This window comes from Aquarana catesbeiana, linkage group LG13 (genome assembly GCF_042186555.1).
Source record: "Aquarana catesbeiana isolate 2022-GZ linkage group LG13, ASM4218655v1, whole genome shotgun sequence".
Lineage (NCBI taxonomy): Eukaryota > Metazoa > Chordata > Amphibia > Anura > Ranidae > Aquarana > Aquarana catesbeiana.
Genome location: NC_133336.1, coordinates 181,411,340 through 181,428,587, shown reverse-complemented (window position 1 = coordinate 181,428,587; position 17,248 = coordinate 181,411,340). Strand labels below are relative to the sequence as shown.

The 17,248-nt window shown below is 42.9% G+C and overlaps 1 protein-coding gene across 5 annotated transcripts in view; it reads right to left on the bottom strand.

Moving 5' to 3' along the window:
- The window catches only part of ARHGEF11 (Rho guanine nucleotide exchange factor 11), a 277,886-nt gene that overhangs the window by 142,594 nt on the left and 118,044 nt on the right, over positions 1–17,248 (bottom strand). For all 5 annotated transcript variants that reach the window (XM_073610617.1, XM_073610622.1, XM_073610619.1 and 2 more), the window contains one exon: positions 683–777. In XM_073610617.1, the coding sequence (XP_073466718.1) occupies positions 683–777 (95 nt within the window). The remainder of the gene's footprint in view (positions 1–682; positions 778–17,248) is intronic.

Here is a 17,248-nt window from a genome sequence, read left to right as displayed (position 1 = left end):
AGTGCCAATCACTTTTATTGGCCCTCGAACGCGGAAAGGTTTTGCCGCAATCGTCGTGCAATAAATCGCAGCAAACCACATTGCACGAAGCTTGTCACCCAAAACAAGCTCCTGCTCCTTTTTTGGCCAACATGCTTGCTGCAATTGCTGTGCGATTTATCACACGGCAATCTCGGCAAAATCGCAGCGCGTTTGAGGTGCCCTTAAAAATGAATGACAGCCAAACACAAGTGGTGCGTTTTGCCACTGTTGCAGTGCGATGTTGAATTAGGAGCAGAATTGGGGCGTTTCTGCCCGCGATCCCAAATTGCCAGATGTGAATGGGGCTTTAATAAAGTATTTGATATATCAGTTCTGATCACGGAAAGCCACAAGGACACTGCGTTTTCTGTACTTGCTGAAAACATTTAAAAAAAAAAAAAAAAACAATGCACCACCATATCTAAAGACTGGTAAGCTTCTATGTGTGACATTTCTGTTTTCGGCTGTAGAAATATACCTCCGTCCCTTTTGATCCATTAGATTTCTATTGGATGTTGAGTTCTCATTCAAGGTTCTCCAGTGGTTGGTGGACACTTAAAGACCAAGGAGTAGCCTACCAACCCAATCTACACCACTAATTTACAAAATGAAGCCTCAAGACTGTTTCAGATCCCAATACGTCAGACATAGACATGGTTACCAGTTGACTCGTTGTAGTCGGTAGTTTGGCGCTGGTGGTGTCCAGGAGACCTTCGTTCTGATGCTCCGTCACTTGCAGACGCCAAGCTGCTCAACCTGCAACAGAAAACAAGAATAGTTTTTGGTATGCGGTCACACAACTGAACACATACACCATTAAAGTGTGTCACCTTTAACAAAGAAGTAAACCTAAACCTCAAAATAGTTAGCCATAGAGATCTATACATAACGTTTTCAGGAACTAAAGACGTTGGTGTGATATATACACACACACACACAACATTCCAGTGTGGTTGTACAACGAGTCCGATTAGTACAGATCAGACTGGGGTTCTCAGTCACCCTGTGCCCCTATTAGAGACACAGGGTGACTTAGACATAGGAGGTGCATGGGGAGCTGAAACAAGGGTTTCCTAATCTAACCTCACCAAGGGATTCTGGGTTCCACGGGCCCCCCGCCCAAAGTGACTCCCGTCACAGTTGTTGAGACTTTTTTTTTTAATGAAAGGACAGCAAATTTTGGCTCATTTCACACTTGTGCGATTTGTCATGCGACTTTGGACTTTAAAGTCGAATTACAAGTCGCACCCTATTATTTTCAATGGCACCTATTCAAATTGGTGCAAGTCAAAGTTGTAGCAACTTTGAAAAAGGTGCCTGCACTAACTTTTTTTTTTTTTTAACAGTAGAAATTTATTGACAAAAATAAATCTCTAAAGTTAAGGGTTAATTATTTATTTATTGTTACTTAGTATTCATTTATTAAAATAATTTTTTTTATTTATTTGTGTATTTAGTTTACATTTATTTATTCATTATTACTGGTATAATAATAAATAAAATAAAATAAAAAATAAATAACCCTAACTCCAACTCCTAACCCTAACCTAAACTGAACTCAAACCCCTTACCCTAATGAAAAAACATTATAATAAATGAATAATAATAAAAGAAGAAAAAAAAAAGCTAACGGGAAAGCTTAAAAAGCTGAAACACCTAGCAACAAATGATGTAACAGACAACAGTTTTCTCTATTGGCTAATAAAAAAACGCCAAAGCCCAAAAATGCTGCATACAAACACGCAAAAACGCGAAAAAAACTGCGCATTAAAAAAAAAAAAAAAACGGAAAAGCGTTCAAAGGCGCTACACTCAGGTGTGAATGTAGCCTAAAAACCGTCAGAAGTCTCATCTAAGTACATCCGGACTGGAACCCTAAGACATGAGCCACAATAAAATACATTCCATAACATATGTAGGAGTAGACTAACAGCTAACACCCATTGGGGAGAAAGAAAAAAACATTAGGAGGGGGGGGGAATGGGGAAGGGAGGTGAAGGGAGAAAAAAAAGAGGGGGGGGGGGTGTCTTCCAAAAACAGAAGGAAGATGCAGGAAATTTCAAAAAGTGAGATTCCTAGCTTTTAGGAGGCATAATAGGTGGTATAAAATACCGTTTCTGATGAGTAGAAGCAGCAAGCTTGTCTGTAGGTGCCTGCACTACTTTGGTGTGACTTTTGATGCAACTTTGATCCATAGAATGTCAAGTCGGATCAAAATCGCTCCAAAGTCGCACTGGAAATCGTGCGACTTTGGAGACATGCTATGTGAATGGCGCCTTACACTGCACACCAATATCTTTAATGCAAAGACCCACTATTGGCCCGTGTCGATGACGTGGGTCTGTGGTTTTTCAACCTCACTCAAGTACCCCCAACAAGCCAGGTTTTGTGAATTTCCTGTAGAATAAATAGCTTTCATGAATGTAAGCAAAAGATATCCCCGCTAGATACCTGAAGAGATAATATGTGTGAAAAAACAGCAGCTGTCACAATACCCTAATACAAGGCATAATTACATTAAACACAAAAGTGCAGCGCTTATGATTATATACAATAACAAAATTATACAGTGCAAAAAAAAAGTGTCCGTGCTGAAATAAAATTCAAAACCCAACATGCGTGAACATATGGCAATTCCAAAAAAAAGTCCCAAATGGAGATAAAATATTACAAGTGACTAATGATCTTGTTGTGACACAAAATATATGAGTGCATTCCAAAGAAAATAGGCTTTCAAATTCCAGTCCCTAATATCACCACATGACTCACCCCAGTGTACACAAAATGGGGGCTTACCAGATTGCAAGAACCCTCAAAGAGAGGTCAAGAAGGCATTTATACATGTGCATACGATTCAGAAGACATCGCATCCGCTCCTTGCGGTAATAACAACATGGTATATGTCTCCAAATATCCTAGTATGTACCGATGACGTCACATATGACGAAACACACAAGGTGGAGCCAGAACACACGCCACTGCGCAAGGGGCAGCCAGCTGTGGCCATTTTGCTTAAGGGAAAATTGGATCCTGCTTTGTTTGGAATGTGCCATTTCATCTCATAGACTAAGTGATATTTTTTAATAAACTTAGCGATTTTTTTTTTTTTAACCGATTTACACTAGAGTGCCCTTTCTTTTTCATGGTGATATCGGTGTATGGAACCTCAATGGCCAGTACATACTAGGATATTTGGAGACACATACCATGTTGTTATAAACGTAAGTTGCAGATGGGATGTCCTGTGAATCTTATGCACATGTATAAATTCCTTCTTGACTTCTCGTTATGAGGGTCCTCGCAATATGGTAAGTCCTTAATAATACCATGTCAATCACCCCAAGGACCCTCATAAAGATTACAACTTGACGCAACTTTGGATGGTTGCAACTTTGATGTGACTTGTTACCCCTCTGCAAAGTCTGACCCACTGTTGCATATAAAACATTAGGGTACGACTTTCATGCAACTTTTGGGGGTTAACATTGAAGCTGCATTCCCACCCAGGCGTTTTGAATCGCGGGCAGAACTGATTTAAAAACATGCTGCTAAAATGACAAATCTCACAACGCAAATTTCAGATGTCATTCATTTTATTTGAACCTGAAAACGCGCAAAGCTTGACGCCCGAAAAAAAATCTACTAATCCTTTTTTGAGCGACAAACTGCCGTTTTATCGTGTGACAATCGTGGCAGAACCATGTTTTTTTAGGTGCCGTTTTTCTTCCAAGCGGATGTCCGCGGGTAGAGCGTTCCATAGCCGTGGTCCTTGGACTGCGAACCTTCTTTCGACTTTTAATTTATAATGGGTTTTGGGAATGTGGAGGAGGTTCAAAACGCCCAGGTGTGAATGCAGCCTTAAAGTGGTCGTAAACCTAGTTACACCACTTTTACCTACAGATAAGCCTATAATAAGACTTACCTGTAGGTACTGGAAATATCTCCTAAACCTGCACAGTTTAGGAGATATTTACCATATACGCTTGCGCTGACTTCATCTGCGCATGTGCACTGAAGAACGGGCACGATAGTGCCGTTTCTAAAGGGCTCGTGCCGTGACCGCCGCCTCTCGCACATGCGTGGGAGTGACGTCACGCGACTCCGGCCAGTCACAGAGGAAGGAAGAAAGAGGGGTGAAGATGGACGCGGCCACCAGCGGGGACATCGCAGGCTTCGTTTGCAGGTAAGTGCAACATAATGGGCTAGTATGCGAAGCCCCATCAGGGTTTACTTTCTCTTTAAGTCTATGACCCGCAAGTTGCATGAAAGTCGGACAAAAGTAGTACATGAACTACTTGAAATCGCACATACACTATATTGTCAAAAGTATTGAGATGCCTGCCTTTACACCACATGAACTTTAATCGCATCCCGGTCTTAGTCCATTCAATATTGAGTTGGCCCATCCTTTGCAGCTATAACAGCGCACAAAGCAAGGTCCAAAAAGACATGGATGAGTGAGTTTGGGGTGGAGGAACTTGACTGGCCTACACAGAGTCCTGACCTCAACCTGATAGAACACCCTTGAGATGAATTAGAGCAGAGACTGCGAGCCAGGCCGTTTCGTCCAACATCAATGCCTGACCTCACAAATGCACTTCTGGAAGAATGGTCAAACATTCCTATAGACACACTCCTAAACCTTGTGGACAACCTTCCCAGAAGAGTTGAAGCTGTTATAGCTGCAAAGGGTGGGCCAATGCAATATTGAACCCTACAGACTAAGGCTGGCCATACATTATACAATTTTCTTGTTCAACTTTCCTTTAGATTTATGAAAACCATATAATATGAGGTGGAACCTAAACCCTTTCAATGTGTATACAATCGGGCAGGCCCTTGCACTACAAAGTTGAAGGTAAATCTAAAGAAAATTGAATAAGAAAATTGTATGGTGTATGGCCAGCTTAAGACTGAGATGCCATTAAAGTTCATGCGCATGTAAAGGCAGGTGTAAGGATACTTTTGACAATATAGTATACAGTATGTGAACTGAGACTATGTTTCTCCCCTGCTACATTACAATGGGATTTGGGGTTGGACATCAGTTTAAAATGCTTCTGAGATCCTTCACAATTATTCGGGGGTTCATTTGACCTGCAGCTAATGACCTTCTAACCTGATTTTGACCTGCTTCAAGTGCATTTTGTACTCCCAAAGACTCCCATAGGACTGATTACCTAAAATGATCAAATTCTGGACAATGTTCATGTTTTCCAAAATGCTTGGACAAACGTTACGTTGAAAAAAGGTCCATACAACGCAGATGAAGTCCGACAGAATTACCCCGACCATCGCGTACAAAAAAAAAAAGTCACGTTATTTCCCTTCCAGTCGGTAGTCTTGGCTTCTCTTCTTTATGACGCACGTGTTTTGTTCATGACAGTTGTTCATTGTGAGGCATTATCCAAATAGAGTCTACACTAAATAAGGTCTTCAAAAGGCTTTTTAGTATGATGATGCAATAAACTGAATCCTACTGTGTAATTGATCTAATATCTCCATACTGCTCCCAACAAACATTACAAAACAGCTCTGGAAATGTAATATAGACCCTCAAAGTAGAAGCATGAAGTCATTTAATGGAAGGGAAGGGTTAAGGCGTGTGTCATGGGATAAGACAGCTGACACACTTGGCAGGCCTCCTCAATAAACCCAGACGCTGCAAAGATGTTCTGGCCCCAGCATGGAAGCGGGCCGGCCATAGCTGCTCTGAAGGTGCGCCGCACAAATCAAAAGGGAGGAACTGAGGGGGTGAAGAAGGCTGTGGGAAAACTACAGAGAACTTGGGTGATGCCCAAATCGAAATGACCGCTGACACTGTCCCAGGGACTCCTTGGGAACTAAAGAAATCAGCAAGATACAGATACCAAATACGCCTGGGACTGCAGGAGCAATTGTTTAACGACCGCAGGGAATGGATAAAAGGAAAAAAAAAAAAGCGTATAACACAAAACAACTAACACCCAAATGCATTGACTGAAATATGACTGCAAAATACATTAAGGCTATGTTTCCACTATTGCGTCCCCAAAGTTGCGCGATTTTTTGCCGCGATTGAAGCAATGCCTGTGTCTATGGACCTCAAGTCGCATCAAAGTGGGACCAAAGTAGTGCAGGGGCTACTTTGAAGTCGCTGCGACTTGAAGTCCCACAGATATGAACGGTACTCATTGGAAATCATGGGGTACGACTTGTCATGCGACTTTTCGGTCCCAAGTCGCATGAAAAGTCGCACTAGTGGAAACATAGCCTTAGAGGTTATATTTTACTACCATGACATCCTGACTCTCCAATGTGCTCTATGGTTCTGGTATCACCATTCTTCGAACTGAGTTTCTATTTTTTTTGTTTTCAAGCATACAGTGTAACAAAAAAAAAAACAACAATAAAACAAAACAGTCTGCATGGCTATAAAAGATAGTATCTCGTCAATTCAGTAAATGGGATGACTTTGTCCAACCAACAGAAATAGCATGGCATGGTTTTCTCTGTAGGAAGTATTACATGTTAACATAACATAACTGGCAAAAATGAGATGTTCCCAAAATGAAAAACAAGAAAAAGGGAATGCCACAAAGAACATCAGAGGCCTACACCATAGGATTATGATCTATCAATTATAGCAGCTCTTGTTGGATTGGCCAGCCACTTGGACCATACTTTATCGTATTTCTTCGGGGGGCAGCCCCTATTTTCATATGTCTCTTTATACAGGAGTAAATTAACATTAACCAGGTGTTTCCAAAGCATAAGAGAAGGCAGTTCAACCTTCCTCCAGGACAATAGTGATGGCTTTGCGAGCATAAAAGAAGAAGTAGGCTAAGTAGGGTTCTTTCTGCAACCGTAGGGTCCAACTCCTCCATCAGCCCCAATAGACAAACTCATGGTAGGTGCCAGAGAAATTATGTTTATTAACTATGGAAACATAACTCCCAACTGTCCCTGATTTGGAGGGACTGTCCCTGATTTGGAGCAATGTCCCTCTGTCCCTCATTCCTCCTCATTTGTCCTTCATTTTGGCCTGATCCATTAAGTATATAAAATGTATTTTTTATCTATCAAAAAAAGCGCTAAACCTTTCATCTGATTTCTAAATTGCTGTATTTGTAATTTCCAAAAGCCAATATAAAGGAATAGTAGTGATAAAAAAAAACATTTGTGCGTTTAACCAATCTTGTTTTTTGTACAATTCTCCTTTAAGGGGGCGTGGCAAGGGGTGTGTCCTATGCCTACATACTTTTGCTGATAGGTGTCCCTCATTCCCATCTCAGAATGTTGGGAGGTATGTGGAAACCACCTCCTCCCAGTATTTGGAGATACTGGGGAAACCCCAGAACAAGTGTGTGAGGTCACTGGGTGAGTAATCACACCACCAACACTAGAGTTTCTATTTTAAAGGGACGTCACTGTTGTCAAATATAAAAATTGTATTTTACAGAAATGGTGTGAGTTCTCCAAATGTGTTGTGTGTGGATATGTCAGTGCTACTTACTTTCCTCAACCCATCCTTCTTCTACTTTTAAGGCGCAAGGCCATGTGCATTTCTGGGTTTTACTGGGGATATTGCAGCATGTCCTATCAGAGCGGTGCCTGCCTTCTGCTGAGCCAAGCCAATCAAAATGGCACTCTTTTCTAGACTGGCCAAAGCCCATCTCAATGGCCCCTTCCTCGCTTGTGCCTGAGCAACACTTTAACAAGCTAGCTTTCGAGTCCCTGGTATGCCATCTGGATATCCAGCCTGTATCCTCCATTCACTCTTGTGTAACCACTTCTGGCTTGTTCTTGGTTATCTATGTCTGCTGCCCACCCTGACCTCTGGCTTTTTTCCTGGTTATCCAAGTCTGCTGCCCACCCTGACTTCTGGCTTGTTCCTGGTTATACTTGTCTGCTGCCCACCCTGACCTCTGGCTCGTTCCTGCTTATATGTGTCTGCTTTTAGTCCTGAACTCTGAACTCTTGTTCCTGGTTATCTATGTCTGCTGCCCACCCTGACTTCTGGCTTGTTCCTGGTTATCTATGTCTGCTGCCCACCCTGACCTCTGGCTTTTTTCCTGGTTATCCAAGTCTGCTGCCCACCCTGACCTCTGGCTCGTTCCTGGTTATATTGTCTGCTGCCCACCCTGACTTCTGGCTTGTTCCTGGTTATATTGTCTGCTGCCCACCCTGACTTCTGGCTTGTTCCTGGTTATATTGTCTGCTGCCCACCCTGACTTCTGGCTTGTTCCTGGTTATATTGTCTGCTGCCCACCCTGACTTCTGGCTTGTTCCTGGTTATATTGTCTGCTGCCCACCCTGACTTCTGGCTTGTTCCTGGTTATATTGTCTGCTGCCCACCCTGACTTCTGGCTTGTTCCTGGTTATACTTGTCTGCTGCCCACCCTGACTTCTGGCTTGTTCATGGTTATACTTGTCTGCTGCCCACCCTGACTTCTGGCTTGTTCCTGGTTATACTTGTCTGCTGCCCACCCTAACTTCTGGCTTGTTACTATTTATATTTGTCTGCTGCCCACCCTGACTTCTGGCTTGTTCCTGGTTATATTTGTCTGCTGCCCACCCTGACTTCTGGCTTGTTCCTGGTTATCCATGTCTGCTACCTGCCCTGACCTCTCGCTTGTTCCTGCTAATGCATGTTTGTTCCTGTCCTGAACTCTGGCTTGTTTCTAGATAACCATGTCTGCTGTTAACCCTGACCTCTGACTTGTTCCTGGTTATCCAGGAGATTTTACCTGGCAAAGGATTTATATTTCTGTCAATACAGTTCTAAAATTTATACAGCTTGGCCACACACCACAAGCCATGTCTGGCAGGGGAGGAGACCGGATTTTTCTTTACTTTGGTTCAGTTATGCCTACATGTCTCCTTCCCACCTCCACCTATAAGTGGACAGTAAAAGCAGAAGCAGCAGAATGGTTAAGCTCATTTTTGTTGCTTTGCTGTCTCCTTCTATGAGCATGCTCCTTGCACTGCAGCACAACTGATTGGCTCCTTTTGTTGAGCTTCCCTCTCCCAGTCTGAGCTCTGCTATACAAGGACTGTAAGACAGGCCTGAGATAATGCATTTTTTTTCATTGAAACAGCAGGTCGGGAAAAAAAAACAAAAAAATGATTCCCCCCATTAACACAGAGTGAGGGGAATCCCTCCTGCGGAGCTACTGTATTCGGATAGTTGTAAGAAGACCATTGAGTTCAATGGGGCTGTGCTGCAACCACATGCAATTGCGATGCAGCTGTGCTGCATTACAGGGGTAGATCAGGTATAACGCCTCCTCGCCGCCTGTCAACTAACCTCTAAAAAGTGATCTGATTGCAGATCGCTTTTCAGACCGCAAATCTAAAAAGAGCCTTAAAGAGATGACATATGCTTTCTGAATATGTCCCTTTATCAAATCAAAATAATCTGCAATGTGAATAGCAGAACTTGCCTGTTTAGTCAACAGGAATCATTAACAACTATTGACATTCTGTCCAATTCTGATAGAAGTGTGCCAGTATTTCAGGGAAGGACGTTTGCCAGTCTGACAATCTGCATTGCACCAGATTCAAGTTGCTGGTGCTTCTTGTCAGCACAGTCACTGAGTCTGGAGACAACGTGCTGGGAGTGCCCCCCCCCCCAGGCCCCTATAGTCTATAGGCGCCCCTCCACACCTATAGGGTACCTATACGTTACTGCATGCATTTAAGCAGGTTATAAACATGATTTTTTTTTTTGTTTATGCATTATATAAAGAAAAGGAGAATCAATCAGAATACACATTTTTTATAAATAAAAAAATAGTTTAAAAAAACAAAACGGCATGTTATAAGTATACATTTTTATGTGTCTACCATTCATTTAAAGGGGCCTGCTAAATGCACACTGGCACACAAATTGTTGCAATGTTCTTTTTTATTTTATTGTATTTTGCAGATAATGCTATCAATTTACTTGGCAAAAAGTTAGATTTTGCTTTTTTTGAATTTCTGAGAAAATATGCGGAAAAATTGTGCAACTTCTAAATACATGGGCACACTAATCCTATGGCAGATTATATACAGCCAACAATGAAAATCCCCCCAAAAAAGACAATGAGGCTGATTTACTAAAACTAGAGAGAGCAAAATCTTGTGCAGCTGTGCATGGTAGCCAATCAGCTTCTAACTTCAGCTTTTTCAATTAAGCTTTGACAAAAAAAACTGGAAGCTGATTGGTTTCTATGCAGAGCTGCACCAGATTTTGCACTCTCCGGATTTAATAAATCAACCCCAATGCATTTAAAATTGTCAAAGGTAATACAGTGGAACCTTGGATTACAAGCATAATCCGGAGAATGCTTGTAATCCACAGCACTTGCATATCAAAGTGAGTTTCCCCAAAGTAGTCAATGGAAACAAAAATAATTTGTTCCGCATTGACTTTTATTGCATGCAATACCGCATGTGGCCAGAGGTGGGGGGGTGGCCAAGAGCCTCAGAAATACTCGGGGACAGCTCGGCTGAACTCGGAAAGCATCGAAAAGGCTCAGAAACACTTGGGAACAGAGTATTTCCGAGTGTTTCCGAGTGGTTCCAAGTATTTCGGAACCGTTCCGAGTGTCACCGGCGCCCCCGCACTTCTGGCCAAATGCGGTACTGCACACCCCATTAGCTTGAATTCTGCTCGTTTTACGAGACAACACTCGCAAACTGAGTCATTATTAAAAAAAAAAAGCTGCTCGTCTTTCAAAACGCTTGTTAACCGTGTTACTCGTTAACCAAGATTCCACTGTACTTCTATTCTGGGCAAATACCGGAACCAAACAGTGGCTTCTTATATCCTTAAATGGATGCTGTTATGCAAGATTATGGAGGTTGCCACTGTTAAACTCTCCTTCCTTTGAGAAAAGTGTATGAAATATTTACCATAAATTTTCTTTCATGGCTTCAATCCATGACAACTTACATACTCCCTCATGTATGCTGCCATGTTGGCGCCACAAAAGCTAGCTTCCCTGGCTGTCATGCTGATGCTTTGAGGTCCCTAATGCTGTCGGACATTGACCTGGATCAGGTGTAGAGATGAGGAATTCATCAGGCATTGGTTTTAGGTCTGTGACTGAAAAAAAAGAATCTTATGCAGACCTTTTCTTAAAAGTGAAAGCACCACTCATCTACCTCTTCCCATCCTCCCCAACATATTAGGTCACCTTGGACCTCACCTGCAGCCTCTTGGGCACAGGACCATCTGACAGCAAAGTATCATTTTGCGCATGCATAGTTGGGAGCTGGCTGTGAAACAGCAGGAAGTCACAGTTGGCTCCCACATCCAAAGATGGTGGCACCAGGAATCCAAAGACCGGCAAAGAAGGCAGCGCTGGACTCCCGGGCTGTTGAGTGTCTGTTTCCTACAAGTCAGCTGCTTCAGTATTTGGAGATGCTGACTTTAAGGCTGGATTCACACTATTGTGAATTGGATGTGAATTGGATGTGAATTTGCAATAGCAGGATATTTTGACCAACTCTCTATGGAGCCAGTTCACACATCTTCGCTGCGGCTCCGGTGTGAATCAGCAAAGGAGTCCTGTGCGTCTTTTGGTCCATTTCAGGTCAAAAATTTGGGCTGAAATTGGACCTGAAACGGTGAACGGGACGCACCGGACTCCTGCTGTGAGCCGCATGCGAAAATAATGTGAACCCAGCCTGAATGTTTTAACCACTTCCCGCCCAAGGCCATAATATGACATCCTGGACTTTGAGTGGAGATATCTGAATGATGGGTGAAGCTATAGACATCATTAAGATATCTTTTTTTTTCTGACAGCAATTCCCTGCAAAGTAAAAACAATGATAGCGGCTGTTCATAGGGAAATCCCCCTCTCCCCTCCCACCGCCCTCCGGTGCTCCTACCGGCTCGCCCGTGCGAACCATAGAGCTGACCGAGGACCAGCTGATCCCTGACCATTTCTATGACCTTCTGAGGAAGGGCCCGACATTATGATGTAACTTGCTGTCTCGGAAGATGTAAACACTGCCGTGTTTTAGAATGGAAGGATACATCTATGAGAGTCACCAAAGCTGCACAAAAATGGAATAGTTTCCCCAAAGGGTTTTTTAGCAGCAAAATATGATGTAGAAAAATGATTTAATTAAAACCTTTATGTGTATCAAAAAGTAGATTCAAATTCACAGTGAGTTGAAAATATGAGCTCTGGTTAGTGACATATCAACAGCAACATTAACCATCATTCCTGGCAAAAATTACACTGTGGACGCAGTTGTTTACAATACATTACAACATGGCTATCCACATGAATACCTCCCTGCCATGTTCTTACCCGGAAAACCTGAAACCGTTTTTTTTTTTTTTTCTCAGGCTTTCCAGCCTACAGGAGAGATGTGGGGACTTATAGTAAAAGGGGACCTGTCATGCCATATTCCTATTACAAGAGATGTTTACATTCCTTATAATAGGAATAAAAGTGATAAAAAAAACAAAAAAACTTTAAAGCGTTGCCTATGGAGATTTTCAGGCACCAAAGTTTGGCACCATTCCATGAGTGTGCGCAATTTTAAAGCATGACACGTTAGGTATCTATTTACTCAGCATAACATCATATTTCACATTATACAAAAAAAAAAAAAAAAAAATCGGGCTAACTTTAGTGTTTTATTTCCTTTTAATTCACAAAACAGGTTTTTTTTTTTTAAAAAAAACGAATTTGAAAAAATGCTGCGCAAATACCGTGTGACATAAAAAGTTGCAACAACCGCCACTTTATTCCCTAGGGTCTCTTCTAAAAAACATATATCCTATTTGGGGGTTCTGAGTATTTTATTAGCAAAAAAATGATGATTTTACATGTAGGAGAGGAGCGCCAGAATAGGCCTGGGCTGGAAGTGGTTAAAAAATGACGGGAGTTCCTCTTTATAGCAGGCACTGTACAAGCAACTAGTGCTTTCAAGAGGGGGCAGCAATGACAGCCTCATACTTCTTTGGTAAGGGAGTCCTTTAGGGCTTATTCACAATGATGCATTGTGGCCAAACACACGTTAACCCTGATGCACTTTAACACACGATGCAGTACTCGCTGTGATGCCATTCATTTGGAACAAGACATAGCATGAATGGTCTCTTTAAAATTCTGGTACAAGATTACCTTTACTGAAAACACTAGAACTCAGTCATTTGGAGGGCAGTCTATGGGTGGCTTCCTTTAGGATTCTGAAACATGTCTGTGGAAATGTGTGTCCATTTAAGCAAGTTAGGTCGGGAACCGATGTTAGACAAGACCTAGCTCATAATCATTGTGATTCATCCCAAAAGGTGCTCAGGAAGTTTGAAGGCTTTGTGCTCACTGGAACCACCAGAACCCAATAGTTTGAAGGGGTGTTCCTCAGATTTTTGGCCATATAAAATAGATGTGATAAGTGTCTCCAAAGTAAGCTGTAGATTTTGTAGGGTAACTAAACACAAGGGTTTCAGTGACATCTAAAGGCTGCGGGCAAGGGACACATCCTTGCAATTCAGTCCAGTAGGTCACAGTTTTGTTCTGCTTAACTTGGCCAAAGCTTGTCTCAAACACATTCTAGAATCCCATTCTAGATCCCAGAACTTCACTGGTAGGGGAGAATGCCCTGATTTTTCCTATATTCCTTTGCTTGACAAACCCCTTGGGGGTAAGCTGCTAGTGGTGTGGGGCAAAATGTGCAACAGGTAAGCAAGTGAAAGAATATTCTGCTACTAAGCTCACTTGCATTTGTTTGATCACTTAGTAGGTTCCTCTGCAGCCTTGAGATCTAAAAATAGAGACTGGACCTCTGTTCCAAAGGAGAGGCACTCCTCTTATCCCATGCTGTTCGTTCAGTCTGCAGACATCAGCAGCCAGAACTGAAAGCATACCATTGGGTTGATATCAGCCCACCTTGTACTCAGTCAACTGGTAACAGCTGCAGGGGAAACACTTACTGTAGGGCCACTATTGGGTAAATATAAAGCCAATAAAATAGCAGCCCTATGGCGAAACCCTTGGGGACCTATTGCAGGGCCTTATGCCGCGTACACACTATCAGGATTTCGGCCCGCAAAAGACCGATGAGAGTTTTTCAGCGGTAAATGCGACCGTGTGTATGCTCCATCTGACTTTTGCTGGCCGAATTCCAGCCAGCAAAAGATTGAGAGCATGTTCCCAATTTTTCAGTTGGGAAAAGTTCCTATCCGAAAATGCGATCGACAGTGGCAATTCCTACGCATGCTCGGAAACAATTCGACGCATGCTCGGAAGCAGTGAACTTCATTTTCTCGGCTTGTCGTAGTGTTGTACGTCACCGTGTTCTTGACGGTCGTAATTTTAGCAAACTTTTGCGTGACCGTGTGTATGCAAGGCAAACTTGAGCGGATCCCCGTCAGAAAAGCAGTCATATCTTTTTCCGACGAGAATTCCGATCGTGTGTACGCGACATTAGAGTTCCATGGCTGAGAAACTCTTCACAAATGAGTTCATAATGTCATGTCCGTGCAAGCAAAGAACTCTTATACTTACCTCTCCAATGGCCTGTGTGTCTTCTGCATTCAACACTCTTGGCAATGTCAGATGTTTTTCTCCACCACTACATGTTGTAATTCCTTCCTTTAACCCCTACACCACTACAGAACTCAGCAGTGCTGGAAAAAGTAGCCTAGTAAATTAGTTAATTAGAGGCAGCTGCAGGGCGGAACTCTACTTCAACATTGGCCTTGAGGCGGAACTGATAAGGACCTCTCACAGAACCCTAGGGCTCCTTGGAACCCTGTTTGAAAAAAACCCACACTAGTGAATTTGTGCCATCACAGCCCTGCAAGAGAAGATGTCAGGACCTGGATTACCTGCTGGTGGCACTGTGCTTCCCAGAGTGGAAAGCTGTAGTTTTGGGGTCCACCAACAGGTGCCTCTAGCAGTCAGCAGATCCCAGTAATCAGTTTCCACCTGATGCTGGCTGCTAGGAGGGCTACTAGTGCATATCTCTCTACCATGCCCCCCCCACCACCACCACCACCTTTGGGGTCCAGACGCTGACTGGGTAATCTGTTAAAAGAGTGCAGCGGGGCAAAGGCCAACGAATCAGACTTGAAAGCTGGCTGTGGATCGCCAAAGCCCGACTTCTGTACTAGGAAGCACAGTGCCACCAGAAGGCAATCCAGGTCCTGACAGAAGATCTCATATATTCCCCTCTCCAGTGGCCTGTGTGTCTTCTGTATTCAACACTTCTGTTACTGCCAGGTGTTCTTGTCCACCGCCACGTCGTAGTTTCTTCTTCCAGTCCCTACATGAATATATGGCTCAGTGATGCATAAGAAAGAAGCGACAGCATATGTTGGGGGACATAGGCATCTGACACTCCTGGAGATGTTCAATGCTGAAGACACTCTGAAACAAAGGGTAAGTAGGCCACACAAGCCGTCAGAGAGGGGAGTATAAAGCCGATCATAGATTATACAATGTTCCTATTAAATTTCCTTTAGATTTACTTTCAACTATGCAGTGCAAGCGCCTGCCTGACTGTATACAAAATGCAAGCGTTTAGCTTTGACCTCATATTATACGGTGTTGGTAAATCTAAAGGAAAATTTGTACAAGAAAATTGTATAATGTATGGCCAGTCTAAGAGCTCTTTTCTTTATTGAACACGACAGTGGGAATCCTCTAGTTCGGAGTTTCTCAACTGGAGTGCCCTAGGTCTCTGCAAAAGAATCCCAGGGGCTCCGCCACAGGGCCACTGCTGCAACGGGGGTCTCTATAACCTCACTATCAACCGATAAATTAAATATTGATTTGAGGCCGACTTAGGACCTAATAAAATATGTCAAAGATGAGAAATCTAAAGGTGAAAAACAAAACTTCAAAGAAAAAGAACATTTATTGCAAAATGCAATCTGGAATTAAAAAAAAAAAACAAAAGTTTCCCAGTAGGCTTAAAAACAAAGTCGTATGCACTGCTTGTACTTCCCTTTTCCATAAACATATATAACGGAGGCAATACATTTACAATCAGTGTGTATAAACATAGGAACTGGAATGCCTTATTTGGTTGTGATTGGACAGGCTTCGTATAAATCAAGGATCATTTTTACTACATGTGTATGTTGGCTGTATTCACACAAGGATGAACTATTAACAATTGGTGGCAAGGCTTCACTGAAAAGAATGCGCTTTAAGTGTGTGCGTGTTTATGTGTGCTTCAAAAGTAGAGCAGCTCCGGGCATGTTCCCTTTGACACATTGAGTTCAAACAATTTACTAAACGGAGAATCAATATGCAAAAATCTCCAGGAATTTTAGGAATGGCTTTTTTTGCATAGTTAGACTGGACCAATGAAATGATGCATATTCTATAGCTGGCCAATCCTCATGAAAGCGGAGAATCGCTGTAGTAGCCACCACTACTACAGTGAATTTTGCTATCTTCGGGGGTCCTGTGCTTGCATGGTAACCACTGAGGGTTGCTCGCTCAGCATGGGTGCCAAAGCCGTATTGCACAGAGTGGGTCCTTACCTCCTCTTCTGGTGTCCCCTGTCGGAGCTCTCTGCTTTTCCTCTCCTCCGTGAGCTTCTGAAATAGGCTGTGTGCGTCCAGAATTTGGAGTAAACAACATGAAAGCATGGATCCATCCTGCTTTGTAGCAACGGTTCAGGCTGGTGGTGTAATGGTGTGGGGGATATTTTCTTGGCACACTTGGGGCCCCTTAGTACCAATTGAGCATCATTTAAACGCCATGGCCTACCTGAGTATTGTTGCTGACCATGTCCATCCCTTTATGACTACAGTGTCCCCATCTTCTGATGGCTCCTTCCAGCAGGATAATGCATCATGTAACAAAGCTCAAATCATCCCACCACTGGTTTCTTGAACATGACAATGGGGTCTCTGTACTCCAATGGCCTCCACAGTCACCAGATTTTAATCCAATGGAGCACCTTTGGGATGTGGTGGAAAGGGAGATTTGCTTCATGGATGTGCAGCCAAAAAAATCTGCAGCAACTGCGTGATGCTATCATGTCAATATGGACCAAAATCTCTGAGGATTGTTTCCAACACCTTGTTGAATCTATGCCACGAAAAATTACGTCAGTAAATTACGTTACTAGCAAGGTGTACCTAATAAAGTGGCCGGTGAGTGTACCTTGCGTGTTTGAAGTGGTTTACCAGGGTTCTGGTTGAAGCTATAAGCCGTAACCCCGATATTTTTTTTTTCAGGCAGTGGCTCCTAAGCTGCTGGAACACTTTCAGAAGCGTC